The following is a 21,890-nucleotide window of genomic DNA, read 5'->3' as shown; positions in this document are numbered from 1 at the left end:
TAATTTCCTGCCGCATTGGTCAATAATAGAGTCTTCAATGTGAGCATTTCCCAGTTAAATTCTCCAAGAGAATCACCCAAACTACCTAGATACTCTAGGCTACATATGTGTTATAACTTGGGCTATATATATGTTCCTTAGGTAGCATGTGTTGAACTCAGTTCTGGGGAAAAGCTTACTTCCAAGGGAGAATGTGTGGCACCCTCTTGGGGTAGAATATCTCTTCCAGGTCCCTTGCAGACTCTTGTACTCAATGCTACCCTAGGGGCCTGGAAGCTTTAACCCAATTTCCCAAAGTGTAACTTACACCCTGGAAAAAGTGGACTCATCAGCTTACCAAAAATAAGGAAGAATCTGATGATTGCTTTCTTCTTGAATAGAATGTGAACAGTCAACCTTTCCAGAATGAGATGGTTTTTTGCCCCAAAGGGAGGAAATGTTTGTATCAATTTTGAAGTCTGGCTGCTCGTCTCATGGAAAAATGTGAGAAAACCTTCCAGTCCACTTCTGAGAACTACATGGAATCACAGCAGCTCAGAGTTGGCAGGTGGGCATCTGAGTGGTCATCGTTAGGTCACCTCTACCTGAATCCTCTCTGCATCCTACATGGCTACACAGCAGCTGTTGTTTGAAGACCTCCAGGGAAGTGGGGGTCTACTTATATCCAGAGCAAACCCATCCCACTTTAAGAACACAGCCTTTTTTGATTATTAGCAAGTTTTTGCTTATATCAGGCCTAAAATTTCTCTCTTTGCCATTATGCCTCCTTCTTCAATTTCTACTCTCAAGGACTAAGCACAAGTTTAATCCACATATTGCATAGAGTGGTCCTCCAGATGCCCAAAGATTCCTATCATCTCTCCCCATCTCTCCAAATTGGGCCACCAAGTCTTTTCCAAATAAAACATCCCTAGGGGACTCACTGGATAGAATGTTGGGCCTGGAGTCAAAAAGACTCATCTTCCTGAGTTCAGATCTGACCTCTGATGCTTACTGGATGTGTGACCCTGGCCAAGTCGCTTTGCCTTGTTTGCCTCATTTTCCTCATCTGCGAAATCAAGGTAATAAGAGGTAGAATTTGAACCCAGGTCCATTGAATCCAAACCAAGATCTCTTTGCATTTTACCAGGATGCTTCCTCTAGTAGAGAGACTAACCTGTAACAAGGTGAATTCCAACTGCCTTCTGGGTTATTAGAAGGAGAAGGAAATGGCAAACCGCTTTTATATCTCTGCCAAAAAAACCCCAAAAGGGATCAGAAAGAGTTGGACACAACTGAAAATGACTTGAACAAGTTCCATAAATAGGTCTTCCTATATGACATGAACTTGAGGTCCAATGTCATCCAATATTATCATCAATTAATACCCAAACAATATCCAATATTGCGTTTGGGGGGCACTTTCCAGTTTTGTACTGTCCCGTCTAAAATGTGGCACCCAGAATTCACTATCCTCCTCCAGATGGGACTGTCCAGGAAAAACTAAAGTAGAGCTAGCATCTCCCTAGTCCTGACCATCATTCCTCTTTTAATGCTGCCAACAATTTTACTGGATTTCCAGGCTGCCATTTTGAATATTCTGTGAAAACTTCAAGACAATTTTGTTTTGTTTTGTTTGTCCTCATTCTGATCCTAGCATCCTCACAAGCTCAATCAGATACCACTGGAAAGTTCCATGACCCATTTTCAGGACTGGCTTGTGGAGGTCTTCTGTAATCCCTGGAGTAATACTGACAACTCTAGCATACTTTATCTACAGTTATGCCCCAGGCTGGTCTAGAATCATGGATTTGTAGAATAGTTGAAATCACATGAGAGTCTTTCACAGAAATCAGCACCAAAGGATACTACAGTAGAAGGGTCCCATTCCTGTTTAGGGATAGTAGGGAGGATACTAGATCTAGAGCTAGAAGGATCCTCAGAAGCTAGCTAGTATGAATCCCTTATTTTAGGATATCCAGAGGGGTTTGGGCAAATCTCCTAAGGTCACAAAGGTAATAAGAGGTAGAATTTGAACCCAGGTCCATTGAATCCAAACCAAGATCTCTTTGCATTTTACCAGGATGCTTCCTCTAGTAGAGAGACTAACCTGTAACAAGGTGAATTCCAACTGCCTTCTGGGTTATTAGAAGCAAGGAGTAAACAATGTGTTCTGTGCATCCTGAACAGGAGAAAACCAACGCCCACAGTAGCCATCTGTTACCTCTCACAAGCATTCATCATTCAGAAGGCCAAATATTTCTGCAACAGCTGTAATTTTTCTCTTATGCTAAGTAAAATCTCCTTGACTGAGGCCAAGGAGCCCATCCTGAGGACTGTAAGGAAAGCAGGAGACAGGATGAACAACTAGCTTACCTAAACTTCAGGGAACTTCCTCTTTGCCCCCAGGAAAGATATTTCCCCTACTTTGGGCCTCTCTGTCTAATAGTAAAGCAAATAGGTGAAAGGGGGTTTTTTCTTTGAGGTTCCATAATTATACCCCAATTGTTCATAAGTACAAGAGTGTCTGTGTATTTTCATTATGCCAGAAGGTTCTCATAATCACTTTTCAACCTTTTTTATTTATACAAAAACTACTTTTTTTTTCAATAGGACTGAAGTTCAAAATATATTGAGCCCCAGCACATTTATGTTGGGATAGGAGGAGGAGATCCAAATTTTTAATTGAGCAGCTAGATTTACTTCCCAGCAGGACATTTCCCCTACAGCCTCAACTTACAGAATCAGTCATATGAAGGGTCTATAACCTGACCCATTTATTGCTTTACATTGAACAGATAAATGGGCATGACCATGGACCTTGACAAAGGTTGCTTTGGGATCTCAAAACTCATTACATGCATCACATTAGTTGAATCTCCCAACAAAGGTAACATTGTATAGTAGAAAGAGTCCTAGATTTGGAATCAGAACACTTGAGTTGAAATCCCAGCTCTTCCTCTTACTCCTGGGGTGACAAATGTCTTTGATTTGGCAAGCCTCAGTTTCCTTATTTTAAATAAAGTCATTTCTGGCTCTAAATCTGTAACCCTCTGACATAGAATAAATTTTACTTGTTCCAACTGCTCCTGAATCTTCCCAGCAGGAAACTGTTATCTATTTCATGGAGAATCCAGGATGGCTAGGTTGGACTCATCCTTAAAATGGAAGTGTAGGAGGAATTCACCAATGGGAGAACAAGGCTTTATGGGTGAAAGGGGAAAGCAGCTGAAGCATGTTTTGGAACAGCATATTGTTTAATCTCAAGGGTCAAAAGGATGCAAATATGATAAAGCTTAGAAAGAAAAGGAAGGAAGACATAGGACAGGAAGTAAATGAGAGACAATACCAAGTGTTGTCACTTTCTTGTGAAGTCACTGGAGAAATATTTTCTAGACCTTATATCCTCATAAACTCCAATTTTCTACAAGGTTGTTGGCAGGATGGGTAAGATAAGGTTCTTCTTTCATTTTGCCTTCCTAGTCCTTCAGGAGCCAATGTGATATGGGTATCACTTTAAAAGACTGATATATATTAATTTAAGGTCGACAAGGAATTCAGCTATGTAATTCCTAAATGAAAACTCAAGTCAGCAGTTAACCTTTTATGGAGGTTTTAATTACAAACAGGAGGAAGAAAGGTATTAGAGATAGAGAGAGATAGAGAGATAGAGAGATAAAGAGAGAGAGGGGGGGGGAGGAGAGAGGGGGGAGAGAGAAAGGGGAGAGAAGGGAATAGGGCTTAATACCCCCTCTGTTTAGGCTGGGCCAAAGGCCCAAGCCCTTAGATAGCTGAGGCAAAGAAAAGAGATCAGTCCCTATCACTCACGTGACCAAAATAGAGAAACAGTCTCAGGGGCCTCCACCTCCAGCCTCCTTCAGAGCAAGACCTCCTCTCAGATCTCTCCAGGAGCTCTCCCTCCAGGACCTCTCTCCTCTCAGACTCTTTCAGAGCCAAACCTCTCAAAGCAAAAAACCTCCCCCTCCTGTCCTCAGACCCCGCTATCTTTAAGGAAACCATCTAAGTCCCTTCCCTCAGTTCTCACATCTACCAATCATTGTCGATGTCTCCCCTGTGCCAATGGTGGCTCTAGCTTAACCCGGGACCACCCAGAGGTCTGTTTCCTTTGCACATGTCTGTTGAAGGTCATATTCTCAAATAATTAAATCTTGATCTTTGCTGCAGCCCTTCCTAAATCCTGTTACTCTGAGTAGGGTGGAGATTGTAAGTTCCAAGACCTGGTTCTGTCATTCCAAGTATCTCTATTGTATCAATTCTAAAATCAATCATGACTCAAAGAACTTCCTGTTCTATGCTTAAGTATAGGTCAAAGCCCTTTCCATTGTTTAGCAAAAGGTTTCTGTCCTAAAGTAGTCTTAAGTAGGGAGGAGAAGGATCATCCCATGCCAAGGAATTTCATATTCCAATAGAGTTCTTACTATCAGTAGGGAATTTTTTCAAGTATGAAATTTCCCAATGGGGAAATTTCCAACATTCATAAATCTAAGAAATTTTAAGGTTTACAATAATATGTCAAGGTCCCATGAGTCCCGATTGCCACTTCCCTGGGACTTCCACCAAAGGTATCACTAAGAGAATAGAGGAGAGCTCAGAGGGTGCTGGAAGAGTTCAGCTATTGATTACCTTCTAAGACAAGTCAACCCCTGTCCCAAGAGAATCATCATTGGAGAACCCTCTGGTATATTCTGTGCCCAAGACCTTAAGCTGACTTTGGTCTACAGTTTCAAGTATAAAACTTTCCTTGGAAATATATACAATACAGAGAAACACAAGCACAGATGTACAGGCAGAGATACCCTGATTCCACAGAGCTGAAGTACTAGCATAAAGACATCTCACCCAGCTCTTTTATGCTCCCTTCTAAAACCCAGAAACTTAAAACACCAGCCCAGGGACCTGGACCTTCCCACCTCTTATTTTCTAAAAATAGGCACCCTGAGAATGAGGGAGAGCCTGAAGCTAATCAATAACAATTATCATCTTCTTTCCTCAAAGGCCAATGTACTGGCTACCAGGTTATGGTAAATGTTATAGTCATTCTGCTGCCAACTGTGCTGTCTGCTTAAGAACAACTATGGCATTCAATTCTATTAAATGAGTGTGTATTCTATGCCCTGAAATGGACTAAATGCTGTCAGAGAAGAATCAGACACAAATAAGGGGCGCTTCAAATCACTGGGGATACTGTGAACACACCAAAGTTTCAAAAAGCATTACCAGAAAGAAGTATGTCAGCGTGAGGAGTACAAATGGTATTTATTAGAGGCATTTGGAGGAAGAAGAGATCTGTGTGGGAAAGAGTGTCTGTAGACTTCCTATGGATGAGGATTCAAGATAGGTCTTGAAGAATAATGGGCAGGCTTTGGATAGATGGAAGGGAACAAGACAATAAGGAAACACAGTCAACTTCTTAATTTTTTAACTGCTCCTTCTTAACCCTTTACTAATATAGACCTTGTGATCTTCCAGATATGAAATCATATGATCATACATTTAGAGCTGGAGGGATCTTGGAGTTCATCTAGTCTAGCACCCTCATTTTTCAGATAGGGAAACAGGCCCTTAGAGATTAAGTGATTGATGCAAGATCCTGTAGATGATGAGAAGAGTTGGAATTCTAACCACTGTCCTCTAACTACAGAGTCACTCTGGCTTGCTAGGCATAATTCTACCTGAGTCAAATTTGGTCAATTACTGTCTGTTGTGTAATCTATAGATATTAAAAGAAAACCTTTTTTAGTGTATTTCTATTTCTGTTCCCACATATTGTGATTTTTCCAAGTTCGTGGCATTTATTATTTTCCTATCTGTATACATATTATACCTATCCCCCCAAAACACACATATGCACATGTAGAATGTGAGTTCTCTTGAGGAAAGGGATGATTTTGTTTCCTAATGTCTTGCAATCCCAGTGTCCTGAAACTTCATGCTGGGAGGTCCTATCTAAGTAGAAACTCCCTCAATTTCCTCCCCAGCATACATATGGACAACACACCTTTTATCTATAGTCTTAGAGATGCCTGGGATATCATAAGTTTAAATGACTTGACCAGAGTCACACAGCCAGAGGAATCAAGACGTCCTGACCACAAAACAATTCCCCTATCTCCTTCACCTTGTATATGGTTCTGAAGCGGGTACTGGGGAGTGGTTAGAGCTTGGTCAGACATCTCCACTCCTGGGCCATTGCCAATCTTCCTGCCTTTTGTCTTGCCTCTGGACTTGGATGACTTTGGATGAGAAAGTGAGACTGATGGCTTTATGCAACTCTGCCTCACTTAAATCTAATTCATGTGCAAGTCAAGACATCACCCCGTGATATCATTGGTCTTTTTCGAAAATGAAAGATGAGCAACAACATGTAGTGGGAACTTAATGTTTCCTGAATTAAATGGAATTGCACCTCATATTTTTTTAATGTAGAAAGATAATATGGTGTGTTGGAACTAGTTTGGGACTTAAAGTTAAGAAGATCTGGGCTTAAACATCAACACTGACCATCATTAGCTAAGTGACCTTGAGCAAGTCACTCTCTGAACCTTAGACAGCTCTCTAAAAATCCAACTTATAGATGAGTTGCAATCTACAAGGATAGGATGAATTCTCACATGAAGGAAATCACATGCCCTTGACAGATTTTTGTACTGATTCGTCTCACTTTATTGCAGCCTGGTAGAATAGAATGAGAGCTGGCTCAAAAACTAAAAGGCCTGGATTCTAATCCCACCTCTGACACTACCTCTGTGACCTTACAAGAGTCACCAATATGCTGAAACCTCAATTTTCTCATCCGTTAAATGTGGGTGTTGGGTCAAATAATCTCTGAGGTCCCTTCTGCCTGTATACTGTGATATTTTAATATATCCTCTGTATGGCCCTCAAAAGTAAGAAATGTTCATTTCTTTTTCAAGTTTTCAACTCCAAGCTCCACCCTTGTGACAAGACTCCCCTCCCCACTTCTGTATTCCAAAGTAATAAGGTTTTCTATGAGAGTAAGTCACTAAATGTGGAGAATTTACACCTCTATTCAAAGTACTTTATTTCAGAAACAAACCAAAAAGATTTCTAGCTTTATATCACAGAAAATGTGAGTACTATTCTGGCATCATAATATATGAGAGAATGGCTCAGGGGCAGACAGGGTCTAGACCTGTGACTTCCTTAGTATGAGGAACTCCCAAATCAGGAATCACCTACTGCCAATGGACACCAGCATCTTCTCTGCAGTTTAGAGTCCTAGAGAACAAAAAGGGTGTGACTTGCCAGATTGTAACTTTGTCAGGGGCAAGACTGGAACTCCGATCTTCCTGAATCCAAGGCTAGGTCCTTATGCACTATGCCACATGTCATGTCTGTGAACAATGAAATTTCACCTTGCAGTCTACAAGTCTGGCTCGCCTTTCTCCCATTGCTACTGTTTATTAGAGGGTGAGCACCACAGAGCGAACTGATCAGACCTAAGCTGTGCTGTTATCACCCTGGTTACAAAGATGCAGCCCCAGAATTAAGGCGTTACTTTAATGCTTCAGACCCAGGCCTTCAGTAACCCAAGAGGAGGTGGGTGGGTGTTTTCCACGCAACAAAGAATCTGTTTTTTGTATTTGCAAGATTCTCTTTTCTGTACATCCACAAGACAAGGACTCCTAAGTCAAAGGAAGCACCTGGCATTCCCCGTGATGCCCTTTCAAATATCTCCTGGCACTCCTCAGAAAAGGAATAGCGAAATGACTGCCAGATACTGAGTGTTATGGGAAGGAACAGATTCTGTCTCTGGACCACAAGGTCCTGGGGAAAACCTAGCCAGCCGCCAGCCTATGGGACCAAAGATTTCTGACCCAACTTCAACACTTCAGGCTTCAGGATGCTTTTCGTCTGGCCCAGAGCTTTAGAGAGGCCAACAGCTTTCCACCCAGAGTCCTTTGTGGAGTGCTAGATCAGACCCAGGAACGCGAAGCCAAACAAAGAACCAAGCCTGTGGTTGAGATGAGACTGTTTGGAAGAAGACCGATGCCAAGATAAAGAGAGCCAGTCAGCCCCATTCAATGGCTGCCTACAAATACAAGTGGTTTCTTTGTCACTTGGAAAAAGAGAGTCTTCTCTCCTCCCCCTGGGTTGTTTACTGCCCGGATCTGAAGCCTTACAGTAACTCCTTAATGCTGGGCCTCTATGTTTATAACCGCGGAGCTCACAGCACAGTTTAAGGTCCAACTTGTCTCCTCTGTGGCCCTCACCCTTTAATAAATGGCAGTAATCGGAGAATGGCAAGCCAGGGCTCTGTGAGGGTTGGCCTTCTGGGTGGTTTTTTAATCTCTCTTTAGGGCTATCTGGCAGCCTAAGTGGCCCAAAAGATAATATGCTGTGCTTGGAATCAGGGAGGACTGGTGAGTTCAGATCCCACCTCTGACTCTCACTAGCTGCGTGAGCCTAGGCAAGTCACCTAACGTCTATGTGGCTTATATAGCTAGGTATTGAGACTTGTTTCCTTCATTCCTTCCTTTCATTCTTCCTAACTTCCTTCCCATAGATCCCTAGGAACTAACCACCGAGCCAAGAATTTTTAACCTAAAGTCCAAAAACATCTTTTTTTATTATTATTATTTACACCCTTACCTTCAGTCTTGAGATCAATACTGTGTATTGGTTCTAAGGCAGAAGAGCAGTAAGGGTTAGGCAGTGGTCGTTAAGTGACTTGCCCAGGGTCAAACAGCTAGAAAGTATCTGAGGTCAAATTTGAACCTAGGACCTCCTGTCTCTAGTCCTGGCTCTCTATCCAATGAGCCACCCAGCTACCCCCTTTTGTTATTATTTTGATAATGGTAGTTCAATCGTGTTTTTTTTTAAATTTGTAATCCTTTTTTATTTTATTGCATAAATTCTCATAATTCTGAGAAAGAGTCAATGGGCTTCTCCAGACTCCAAAACGGACCAGGACACAAAAAAATGTGACAAAGCATTGCACCAAGTCACAGATGGGTTGCAATCTGTCCAAGTAAAGAGAGGCCACTTTCTCATTGAACAGATTCCTTACTATCCAGTGGGATCATTGAATAGCAGGTAGATGACAGGTAGAAAAGGAGTCCAGCTCCAGTAGGAAAGGGGACTGGCACTAAGGATCTCTGCCAACACACTTTGACTTAGAAAACCACATATCAACATTATGTATGTTCTATTGTATTTTATTTATTTTGTTAAATATTTACCAGTTACACTTTAATCTAATTTGGTCAGTGACACCTTTGGTATGGGTGAAGATCATATAAAATAATATGTGTACATGGTAAACTTGAAAGCAATACATAAATGTTAGCTAAGGAGCAGCTGGGTCACTCAGTGGATAGAGCAAAGGGCTGGGAATCAGGAAGATTCTTCTTCCTGAGTTCAAATCTAGCTTCATATATTCATTGGCTATGTGACCTTGGGCAAGTCACTTCACCCTCTTTGCTTTGGTTTTCTCATCTGTCAAATGAGCTGGGAAAGTTAATGGCAAACCATTTTGGCAAGAAAACTTCAAATGGATTCACAGAGTCAAACGTGACTGAAATGACCGAACAACAAAAATGTTAGCTGTTATCATGTGGTGGTGATGATGATGGTGGTGGTGGTGGTCATATTCTATTGTATGTTAAAGAGGTAGAGCTAATTAGGCAAATCTCCCCTTCAGTATCTAGTTGACAGAAGTACTCCAGTTCTTTTCTCAAGCCAGCCACTTTACTTCTCATCCCTAAACTAAGAAAACAATGCTTATTTTCTAATGTCCTCACAGTATCTAGTTGACAGAGGTACAGCCAGTTGGGGGGAAGTGGGAAAGATAGGAAGAAGGGAAGAGAAGGCCAAAAGAGAGCGAGAGAGAGAGAGAGAGATAAAGGAAGAAAGCTTATCATCTACCATAGTTCCAGAAAAAGGGAGGAGGGATCATTTTACGAGAAAGTTCTCAGTTTGGGGCACAAATAAGAGAGTTAATAAAGTAGGAAAAATTGAGTTTTAGGGAAACAATGTTGGATTCCAAGTTGAAAGACTTTGGTTCAAATCTACCCACATGACCTTGGTCAGTTCATTTGACCTTTTCAGACCTCAGTTTCTTCTTCTGTAAAAAAGAGAGAATTTGACTCTGAGGCAATGTTTAAGGTTCTTCTTCTAAATTCCAAATCTATGAGACTGATGACAACTTAAAAGTTGGTAACCAGTTTCCCAACCAGATGACTCAACTCCACCTGAATGTACATTGAGTAAGCACCTGCTTTGTGTAAGTGTTTGGGATATGAAAGCCAAAGCTGATTAGTTCCTTCCTTCAGAGAGCTTCAGTCTTATTCCAGAGGACGTGTGAATAATGACTCATCAATACAGTAGCCCACGGGGAGTTCTGCTTTCTCTGAATTCCTCTAGAACTCATTGGTTCTTCCTCTCAATTGGCAGTTTGTCCAGATGGACGTCCCCGTGTCACTGCTTGCACAGTTGTCTTCATCAATGTGGCTTACCTCTCATAACGTAGCTTTTCACATGGCTTATGTCTTGTCTCCATAAATAGGGACTCCAAGTTTCAGGTGCCTTGCCATCAATATCCAGATGCCCTCTAGGCTTTACCATCTGCCCTGCTGATCGGCTCTCAGAACCCCAGGCACTCTCTTCTGACCTGCTGTCATACCCCAAGAACCCCTGGGCCATGACCTTCTCCCAACTACTGACTGGCTTTTGCTTTTCTCTGTGTCCTCAGCATTGAGCCCAGTGCTTGGCACATAGTAGGTGTTCTATAAATGCTCGCTGACTGCCAAGCCTTAGGACTTCTACCTACATTCTTTTTTATATGTATTATCTCCCCTTAATTAGTGTAAAATCCTTGAGAGCAGAGACTATCTAGGTTTGTTGTTGCTGTTTTTCTATTTGGATCCCCAACCCTCTGCACAGTGTTGCACACACAGTAAATACTTCAATGCTTTTCTCCAAACCTTCCCAGGAGAGGTCCGAAACAGCGTCTAGTAGGTGTTCAATAGAAGTCTGTTGTGATTTGAGGTTTGAAAGTGTGTTGTTCTTGTTTATACAGCAGGGATCTATTGACCGTAGGATGCAGGCTTCTAAAAAGAGTGAAGGAACTGCTTGACCACTCAGTCCCCTGGAGACCAGGGCCACACAGAAGCAGACTGGTCAGAGTTGAGGGCGTAGTCAGTGACCATGAAACCTCATTGTCCTTTGGGGAGGCTGGTATGCAAAGTAGGACTTGGGGTTGGGGCCAAGGGCTAGAAGAAGAGGATCAGGAAATGCTAGGGCAGAGCCAAGGAACATGGGAAATGAGGCCTTGGGCTTAGGAAAAGTAGTTGCTGGCTGGAAGAGGACCAGTTCATGGAGCCTTGGCTAACAATATCTGCACATGATGTAAATAAAAGTGATAGGTAGGTACATACATACATGAAAGAGGAAGGAAAGGAGGGAGGAAACACAAAGAGAGACAGAAAGAAAGGAAAAAAGAAAAGAATGAAGGAAAGAACAAAGGAGGGAAGGAAAAAGAAAGGAACAATAAAGAAGACAAGAAAAAGGAAGGAAGGAAGGAAGGAAGGAAGGAAGGAAGGAAGGAAGGAAGGAAGGAAGGAAGGAAGGAAGGAAGGAAGGAAGGAAGGAAGGAAGGAAGGAAGGAAGGAAGGAAGGAAGGAAGGAAGGAAGGAAGGAAGGAAGGAAGGAAGGAAGGAAGGAAGGAAGGAAGGAAGGAAGGGAGGGAAAAAAGAATTACCCCTCAGCTAAAGTCCTCCTCCAAAGCCTCCATAGGAAACATCAGAACCGTGGGTTCACTGGGACCATCTCTGGTGAGCATCTACTCTCGATGGCCATACAATCCAGAAAAGTTCTAAGCAAAGGCCTTGATAACAGACTGGCATTAGCTCCCTGAGAACCATCCTAGAAATGCTCATCACTTGATGAGCTATAAGGGGATGGTCACAGACACTCTTTAACTCTCTAACCATTGAGTTGGTCATAGAGGAATTGCTATTTGCATCAGTAAAGGGTGTTTCTTCACCACCAACAGCACAGGCTTGAAGTTGGAGCCAGAGGAACTTAATAAGAGCTAGAATCAGATGACTTGATGTCCTTTTCTATAGGCTTTGTTCATTAACTCTAAAGTTGCAGAATCGGGCTGTTTGCATTTTATTACAGTGAGGAGGAAACTGTTGGCTTCATTTTCTCACTGAAGATTCTTGTCTTAAAGTAAGCTAAGATTAAGATATTAAAGGATGCCCAATTTGTCTCCTGGGATTTTATGGGCATCAGCAAGATGCCTTTGCAGCCCCTTGAAATTTTTGGTTCCCAAAGGAACCATTGCCCTCTCCTCCCAAATGATTAATGGCCAGGGATAAGCATTTGTCCTCAAAGACACAGAGGCAGCACAGTATAGTGGAAGGGGATTGCCTGATAAGTCAGAAACCTAGGTTCAAATCCCAGCTTGGCCCTATGGCTGAGCAAGTCACAATTAGAATAGCTAATAATTCACATCTCTATAGCACTTTACAGTTTGCAAAGTGCCCTACCTTTGTTATCTCATTTTATCCTCACAAAAACCTTGGGAGGTACTTTTACTATTACCCCATTTTATAGATAAGGAAACTGAGGCTGATAAAGTTAAGTAACTTTCCCAGAGTTCATATAGCTAGTAAGTATCTGGAGATTGGATTTAAAGTCAAGTCCAATTCTCTAATCATTGTGTCACCTACCTGCTCTTAAGAAAATGAGAGGTTAGACTAAATATCTGCTGATGTTCCTTCCAGCTCTATGTCTGTGATCCTACTTCACTCACTGCATTTCTCTTATTTCATCAGCATTTCACATGTCCTAAATGTTGTTGTTCAGTCTTTTCAGTTGTGCCCAACTCTTCATGACTGCATTTGGAGTTTTCTTGGCAATGATACTTGGGGTGGCTTGCCATTTCCTTCTCCAGCTTATTTGACAAAGGAGGTAACTGAGGCCAACAGTTAAGTGACTTGCCCAGGGTCACACAGAGAATAGGTAACTGAGGCTAGATTTGAACTCAGGAAGGTCTTCTTGACTTAAGGCTTTATCCATTGCACCATCTAGCTGCCTAAATATCATTTACCCAAATTAGCTTTATCCACATAGCCACATTCTTTTTGAGGGAGAGCTGAAGTCTGGACCTTTGAGTTTATCTGCCTGGAGAAAGCTTGGTGTGGAGACTATGATCACCAAAACAGTTGGGTAACTTAAAGTCCCATAGAGTCACCAGGGGAGTGGGAAATTGAGTGACTTGCTCTTGGGAAGCAGAGACCCAGCTCAAACCCAGGTCTTCCTGACTCCAAGGCTAGTCATCTATCCACTGTCCCAAATTGCTTCTCATTCTCCACCCTCCAGGTGGGCCCAGGCTCCTGAGGACTCTTGATCTCCCTCAACCAGAAACAGATGATAGAAATGAGGGTGTTAATGAATAGGAGAGAAGAAATGAAGTAGAAACCCCCATCCCCCATTTCACCCCAGAATAACAGTGCCACCCCTGCCTGGCCTGGGGAAGCAGCAGTGGATTCAGGCAAATCAACAAGATGGAAATGAAGGATATCAGACCAGATGTCCCACCAGTATTGGAGATCATTTGGTGGGGATGACGGGAGGGGAGGAATCTCTTTTTCCTCATTTCTGTTTTTCTTTTCCTCTGAACTCAAACATTCCCTGCCCAAAGAGGACAGGCACCATCTACATACAGCCTCCTCAGTTGACCTGCTCTGCCCTCTTCAGCATCATCCTTAGCTGATCTCTAAGGTGTCAGCTCATACGTGTGTCCTTAGATACTTGAATATTTGAATCACATTTTCTTCTAAATGGCCAGGGTATTTTTTTTCTTGCATCACCGTTGATAAAATTTCCAGGATGCATATGTAGGTGACTATGAGGATGAGATTTTTATCTCCAATGTTTTCTGTTTTTTAAATGAATCAATTTCAGAAAGTGCCTCCTTGTTTCATGGTGACAACTAATCACATCACACAGGTGAAAACACATGCAGTTTAAGCTTTAATGCCTTGAAATAAGAAAAAAGGAAAGGAAGTCAAGAAGGAAAAAGAAAAAGACAGAGAAGAAGGAAGGAAGGAAGGAAGGAAGGAAGGAAGGAAGGAAGGAAGGAAGGAAGGAAGGAAGGAAGGAAGGAAGGAAGGAAGGAAGGAAGGAAGGAAGGAAGGAAGGAAGGAAGGAAGGAAGGAAGGAAGGAAGGAAGGAAGGAAGGAAGGAAGGAAGGAAGGAAGGAAGGAAGGAGAGAAATTCTGTTATATATCTAGTTTTGGTCATCGAGATCCGGGAAGGGAAATAAGCTAGCTCCTTTCTGTTGCCTTCTTTAATGAAATCATAGATTTTGAAATAGATGAGATCTTTGAGTTCATCAGTCTCAAACCCTTTCTTTTACCTTTGAGGAAACTAAGGTTGAGATCAATAAGTGACCTATCCAGCATCAAAAACAAGTAAATATTTTAAGCAGAATTTGAACATGTTTCTAGGTCTAAGATCCATTGTGCCACTCTACTCCCTCTTGGCTGCCTTTCATTAATTAGCATTACCACTGATGAATAATTTTAGTTGATGACTTTCAAAATATCACAGATTAGTGAATGGAGTGTGGGGCCTTGGAGTCAGGGACAATTGAGCTCAAATGCTACATCTGATCTTTAAAAGCTTTGTGATCATTTATGAGTCACTGGACTCCTGAACCTTAGTTTCCTCATCTATAAAATAGAAACATTAATAACTGGAGCACCTACTTCAAAGGGTTGCCATAACTCCAGGAACATCATGCATTGAACCATTCTGCAAACCTAATTCTGGTTGTTCAGTCTTTTCAGTCATCTCTGACTCTTCATGACCCCATTATGGGTTTTCTGGGGAAAGATACTGGAGTGGTTTGTCATTTTCTTCTCCAGATCATTTTATAGATGAGGAAACTGATGTCAACAGGGTTTAAGAGACTTGCCCAGGGTCACAAAACTAGCAAGTGTCTGAGGCCAGATTTGAACTCAGACAGGTGAATCTTCCTGACTTCAGGCTCAGGACTCTATCCACTGTGCCACTTCACTGCCCCACAAATTTGATAGTGCCCTCTAAATGCCAGATATTATCATTTAATGGTTCTCTGTATCTGACACATTTAACTATTCAGTAACATTAAACAGAAATGGTTTAATATCTCAAGTCAAAATCATGAAGAAAAATCATTTCTGAAATTATAATTTTAAATGTTTATTATTGATGAGTTTTCATACAGAATTGTTATTCCTGAACATATCCCTCCCCTCTCCTCCACCACGAATACCACCCTTTGTGACAAAGAAGAAAAGAAAGAAAGCAAGCAATTCATCAGAACTAACTAATTTCTTACCCAAGTCTAATAGTATTGGCATTCTTCAGCACCCACAGCTGCCCACCTCTGCAGAGAAGAGAGGGAGGGGGCTTTTTCATCTCTGGAACTATGCTTGGATGTTAGAATTACACAGCAGTCAGCTCTTGGCTTTCCCTTTTCTTGTGTTCATTCTCAGGATGTTTGTCATTTTTCTGGATCTTCTTATTTTACTCCAAATTTATTCACGGAAGTCTCTCAATGCCCCCAATGGCTTCTCATGCTCATCTGAATTTTTAAGGCTGCTAGGTGGCAGGGTAGAGTCAGGAAGACCAGAGTCCAAAAGCAGTCCCAAATACTAGCTGCATGACCCCAGGCAAGTCATTTAAATTTTGCCTGCCTCAGTTTCCTCAACTATAAAATGGAGATCATAATATAATCCATTATTCATGTGATAGTATTTGTAAAGCACCTGGCACATACTAGGTCCATAATAAATGCTCCTTTCCTTCTTTATATTCATCACTTTTTATTACATCTTAATTTTACATTCACGTATGACAATCAGCTAAGATATCAGAGTGGTTTCACTTTAGAAATTTTAATTTCAATCTACTTTTGTATATTCAGGCTCAGTTAATCCTGAAGATGTCCTCCTCTCATTAATTTAGTCTTAATTAATTCTCATTAGTTAATTAAATACTTCTCATTAATTTAGGCCATTCTGTAGTTGGACTATTATCTCTCAGATGAGGAAATCATCACTGCTTGATGGCTATAAAAATCTATGGCTACTCATTAGATTGCAACTGGCATTTATAGCAAGCTTGAATATTATCTCATCCTCATATAGGATGAGATATTTTCATACCTGTTTTGCAGGCAAGGACACTGAGCTAAACAAAGATTATGTGATTTGTCCAGGGTCATGCAACCAATAAGTGACAAGAGGTCAGATTTGAACTCTGGTCTTCCTGACTCTGATTCCAAGACTCTATACTCTAACCATCCAGTTGTCCTAGGAAAAGAATGTATGCTCAATCCAGATCTACTCATAATTTCACCTTCCATTGCTATAAGTTTGTCTCTTGTTTGATATGTAGAACTTTTTAAATGATACGTTTGCCATTTTTATCAATAATTTGAATACAGTTTGAAGACATCACATTTGCAAAGAGTATAAAGTGGGAAGAAATAGCCAAGATATTGGAAAACGAGTTGCAGGAGCCAAAAAAGTTCTCAAAAATTCAAAGTATGAGATAAATAAATAGAGGATAAACTCCTTAAGGGCAGGGATTATTTCATTTTTGTCTTTGTGTCCCCATCACCTAGCATTAAGCTTGGCACATAGTAGGCACTTAATGAATGCTTGCCTGATCGACTGAGCTGAAATTAATAAGATGAGATTGAATGGAGATAAATATCAAGTTTTATATTTAATATCCAAAACAATCAACTTCACAAACGCAAAAGGGAAAAGAAATGGCTGGACATCCACAGACCAGATTCTTTAATCATAAAGATAAAGAAGCAATGGGGGCTCACTCTTGCCATTCAGAGCTTCCTCTCTTTAAAGGGATGGAGATGAGGCAGCAAGGTGACTTGGTGGATAGAGCATCAGACCTGGAGTCAGGAAGATCTAAATTCAAATGTGGCTTCAGATACTTACTAGCTGTGTGACCTTGGGCAAGTAACTTTACCCAGTTTACCTTAAATAGGAGAGAGAGAGAGAGAGAGAGAGAGAGAGAGAGAGAGAGAGAGAGAGAGAGAGAGAGAGAGAGAGAGAGAGAGAGAGAGAAGGAGGAAGGGAGGAAGAGATGGAGATAGCTTTAAGGTTAATTTCTCTCCTGCCAATCAGGGCTGTGATTCTCAGTTCCTACAGTCCTCATTCATTCCAAAAAACACAGGACTAAACTTCAGGATTTTTCTTGTTCTGACCTTTTTCAGTCATATCCAATTCTTCATGACCCTATTTTGGATTTTCTTAGCAAAGATACTGGAGTAATTTGCCATTTCCTTCTCCAGCTTATCTTACAAATGAGGAAACTGAGTCAATTGAGATATGTGACTTGCACAGGATCACACAGCTTGGAAGTGTCTGAGGCCAGATTTGAACTCAGGAGGCTAAATCTTCCTGATTCTGGGCTCAGCTCTCTATCTCCTGTGCCAACGCTGTGATTCATTCTCTCATTAAATGAACATTTCTTCCATATATACTACTTGAAGTAGACTGAAGAAGAGCTCATAAGAATCCTGTGCTTGGGCCCAATTGGGACTCCACCAATCCCTAGATTTCCCATCATTGTCCCTTGCCTATAAAACTGTCAATAAAGAAAGCAGATATGATTAGAGTGAATGAATCTAGCTAGAGATGGCCATTACAAGCTTAGAAATGCTTCCCATCCTCATTAACAGAGCCCTATTCCCAAACCTTGCCTCAGTGGGAGAAAGAGAAGGACGTAGCTTCCAGTGGCCATGCTCTTCCCCCTTTCTTCTTCCTAACTTCTCTCCTACCCCAACTCCAAGGAAGAAGCCTCCTTCTTCACTGGGCAGGACACATTCCCTATTCAGCTGTGCTTTTAAAGAAAATGTTTCCCTTGGGTCTGGAGCTTCTTGCAAAGGTCCCAGCCTGGCCTCATCCAGGCATTGTTCTCTGTTCTGTTTATTACTGGCTCCCCAGGGGACGGAGACTACCCAATTGGGTTGGATTTCTTCATTTGGACTGGGGGCAGGAGAACAAATAGCAAACGGTTTGAACTGCTGATGAGAATCAAATGTCAGAGGCAACAGAAGAGGGAGCGGGGACTCTCACTCTAATTGAAATGGGATTGTGCAGGATGGATTCAGCCAGGGACCATGATGAATTCTATAGAAATGAAACAGGAAGGTGAGAAATCTGTTCACACTGGTGTGATTATTTCTTAAACTGAGGAAAAACCTGTCTAAATGCAGAATTATAGGCTCTTTCAGACTATCTTACTAACACAAGAAAACATCCAGCCTTCCAATGGGTCCATTTGACACAGATTGGCAGCCAGGTGGCCCAGTGGATAGAGTGCCAGGCCTGGAGTCAGGAACACTCGTCTTCATGAATTTGAATCTGACCTCAGACATGTACTATCTGTATGACCCTGGGCAAGTCACTTAACTTTGTTTGCCTCAGTTTCCTTGTCTGTCAAATGAGTTGGAGAAAGAAATGGCAAACCAGTATCATTTCAGAGGAAAAAAAATCCAAATAGATTTATGAAGAGCTGAATATGACTGAAAAACTACCCAACAGCATTTGACACAGATACATCCACTCCAGAAGGCCTGGAATTTCACAGGATGTGAGGTCTAGTATCTTTAAGACTGAATAGAATAGAAAATAGACCTTGGAGATCTGATTTGCATCCTGAGCCTAACACTTCCAAGCTGTGTGATATATAAGTGACCAGCCTCAGTTTTCTTATCTATAAAATTGGAGTAATAATTTCTGTACAGATTACCTCACAGAGTTCTTTTAGCCCCAAATTAGACAATAAAAAGAATAGCTAGCATTTATGTAGTGCTCTAAGGTTTGCAAAGCACTTTATGCACATTATCTTTTTTATTTTCACAACAAATCTAGGAAGTAGGTGTTACTATAATCCCTACTTTATAGTTATATAGGAAACCAAGGCAGACAGAGATGAAGTGACTTGCCCAGGGTAACATAGCTAGGAAGTATCTAAGGTCAGATTTGCACTGGTCTCTTTTGACTTACAGTGTTCTATCTCCTCACCACCTAGCAACCTCATATAGCACTTACATGCATTATTTAGTTTGATATAAGTGCCTACTATGTGCTGGACCCTATTCTAAAAATTAAGGAGGGGAAAAAAGAAGTGAAAACAGCCCCCAGAAGAGTTTGCATTCTAAGGGGGAGAGAGTGTGGCATAAATAAATAGATTATGGTGAGGAGAAGGAGGAGGAGGACTTTGAAGATGGATACATAGATAATAGGTAGATTGTTAAATGATTGATCTGTGTGTGTGTGAGAGAGAGAGAGAGATGATAGGTCAATAGATAGATAAATGATAAGAAGATAGATAATAGAAGAGGTGGGTGGATGGTAGAGAGACTGGTAGATAGCTAGACTAGAGAGATAGTAAATAGATTATAGGTAGATGGATAGATGGAAGAGATTGGTAGATGGATGTATGATAGAGGATTTATGTATTTATATAGAGGGGGAGGGAGGGAAGGAGTATAAAAATGGAGATTTGAACCACAGACTTCAATTTCCAGAAGTCCTTGATAATTCCCAGAATTCCCTATAATCTCATCTGAACACAATTTAGTATTTAAAGGGCTCTCTGCCTCCCAAGAGCTCTCTTCTTCCGCTTCTAAGCACACTCGTCTCTCTACTGGCAGACAAGATGTAGTGAGTAGGTTGTGAATGGATTAATGTGCCCTAGGCATATGCTTTTCTTATTTTGTATTTCCTTATCCTTGATTTCTAATAATCATTAATAAATCTCATAAAATATAATGCTTTTATTACTAGAGACTAATTTAACTGTTATAGGAGGAAGAAAATAAGAAACAAAGAAAGGAAGGAAGGAAGGAAGGAAGGAAGGGAGGGAGGGAGGGAAGAAAGGAAGGGAGGGAAGAAAGGAAGAAAGGAAGGGAGGGAAGAAAGGAAGGAAGAAAGGGAGGGAAGAAAGGAAGGAAGGAAGGAAGGAAGGGAGGGAAGAAAGGAAGGGAGGAAGGGAGGGAAGAAAGGAAGGAAGGAAGGGAAGAAAGGAAGGAAGGAAGGAAGGAAGGAAGGAAGGAAGGGAGGGAAGAAAGGAAGGAAGGGAAGGAAGGAAGGGAAGGAAGGGAGGGAAGAAAGGAAGGGAGGGAAGAAAGGAAGAAAGGAAGGGAGGGAAGAAAGGAAGGAAGAAAGGGAGGGAAGAAAGGAAGGAAGGAAGGAAGGGAGGGAGGGAAGAAAGGAAGGGAGGAAGGGAGGGAAGAAAGGAAGGAAGGAAGGGAGGGAAGAAAGGAAGGAAGGGAGGGAAGAAAGGAAATGAGGGAGAAGGAAGAAAGGAAATGAGGGAGGAAGGAAGAAAGGAAATGAGGGAGGAAGGAAGAAAGGAAATGAGGAAGGAAGGAAGAAAGGAAATGAGGGAGGGAAGGAAGGAAGGAAGGAAGGAAGGAAGACAGCAAAACAGACAGACAGATAGACATTCTTATCAGAGAGAAATAGGTGGTAGCCATATCAGAATATACAGAATAGATAGAAAATTAGTTCAGAGGGGCAGAACACACTAGCAGCTGGAAGAACCAAGGACTTCACTTACAAGGAATCACTGACCTCAGTGGGTACCTTAGGTTTAGGGAAGTCAGTCCTCATCTGCTCCTAGACTTCATGGCAAAGGGAGAGCTTTGCGTCCAAGCAGTGGATGGCCAAAGAAGCATGAACGTCCCTTTACCATACGGATGTAATGGGAAATCAATGACTGCCTAAGAGTCCTACAAGCTCTGAGCCCACAACTTGGGAGCTACAGCTGCCTCAATGTAGTATGTGGTTTGTGTCTTCAGTTTGCTTGTCCATGGTTTGTTTTTTAACCTTTATGAATTTGAGAACAGTGCAAAGCCTCTGCTGGCATGCTGAATCTGAAAAAATCCGTGTGTCCAGCCTGCGTGCCTGAGTGTGTCTTGTGTTGCCGGGGCGGCCCCTTGGGCTTTGTCTGCATGTGCTGAAAGGGGTCTGGGAAGACCTCAAGGGAGGAGAAAAGTGCCCATTTTCCTAGCCTGGTCCAGTGGAAAGACTGCTGGATCAGAGGGCCTGAGTTTGAATCCCACCTTTCATGCCTACAATGACGTGGCCTAGGGAAGTCATCTGTGCGCTCTGGGCCTCAGTCTCTTCAGATGTAGAATAAAGATGGTTCGGAGTTCTGAGGATCCTCCCAGTTCCAATGATACCATGTTATTTAATCTCCCACACCTGCCTCTCTCCACCATCTTATTTTTAGAATGTTTCAGAAAAACAGATAATATTACGCAAAAACGAACACTTCAAATGTGGCCATGTGGGTTCAGCCTCCCCCTGTTGGTGGCACTCCCCGCCTGTTCTTAGTGCCGTGCATTTATGAGACAGGCATCCCTAGTGTTCTTCACATGGGCCAGCCTGGGCATCTGTCTTGGGAGAACGGTAGCATCTCGCCCTGCTAAGAGTGTGCACGTCAGCATGTCACACTTGGGCAACAGAGTGTCCCTCAGGTCAGCCTGTGATAAGATCCAAGTCAAGCAAGGCCGAGTCCGGGTTGTTTTATGTTCCAAGGATCTGGAAATTGTTCACGACCAGCCTCGACCCATAAGACCTCAAACGGTCATCCGAGCAAGGCAATAAATTGGTCTGCCCTTGCCTTTGGGGCCACTGTGGTGGCAGTGGGCCTGGCAGAGGGTGTAGAGCAGGGGAAGTCGGGATCGTGCCAGGCACTACCGACAAGGGGAATCCGCAGGTCCAGCACAGTAGCCGGCAGGCAGCCCCCAAAGCTGAGAAGCTCTGCCCTCTGCCATCAGCCCCAGGAGGACAGAAAAGCCACTTGTTTCCCCACCCTGCATCCCAATG

At 42.1% G+C, this 21,890-nt stretch overlaps 1 protein-coding gene across 14 annotated transcripts in view; it reads left to right on the top strand.

Moving 5' to 3' along the window:
* Positions 1-21,890, top strand: part of THRB (thyroid hormone receptor beta) — a 468,459-nt gene that overhangs the window by 372,173 nt on the left and 74,396 nt on the right. For 4 of the 14 annotated variants that reach the window (XM_016426467.2, XM_056800348.1, XM_007505172.2 and 1 more), the window contains exon 5: positions 381-547. The exons of the other annotated variants lie outside the window; for them this stretch is intronic. In XM_016426467.2, the coding sequence (XP_016281953.1) occupies positions 406-547 (142 nt within the window). In that variant the 5' untranslated portion in view covers positions 381-405. The remainder of the gene's footprint in view (positions 1-380; positions 548-21,890) is intronic. 14 annotated transcript variants of the gene reach the window in all.

This window comes from Monodelphis domestica, chromosome 5 (assembly GCF_027887165.1).
Source record: "Monodelphis domestica isolate mMonDom1 chromosome 5, mMonDom1.pri, whole genome shotgun sequence".
Lineage (NCBI taxonomy): Eukaryota > Metazoa > Chordata > Mammalia > Didelphimorphia > Didelphidae > Monodelphis > Monodelphis domestica.
Note: the sequence above shows the minus strand (reverse complement) of the source record. Positions and strands in the feature narration are given on the sequence as shown.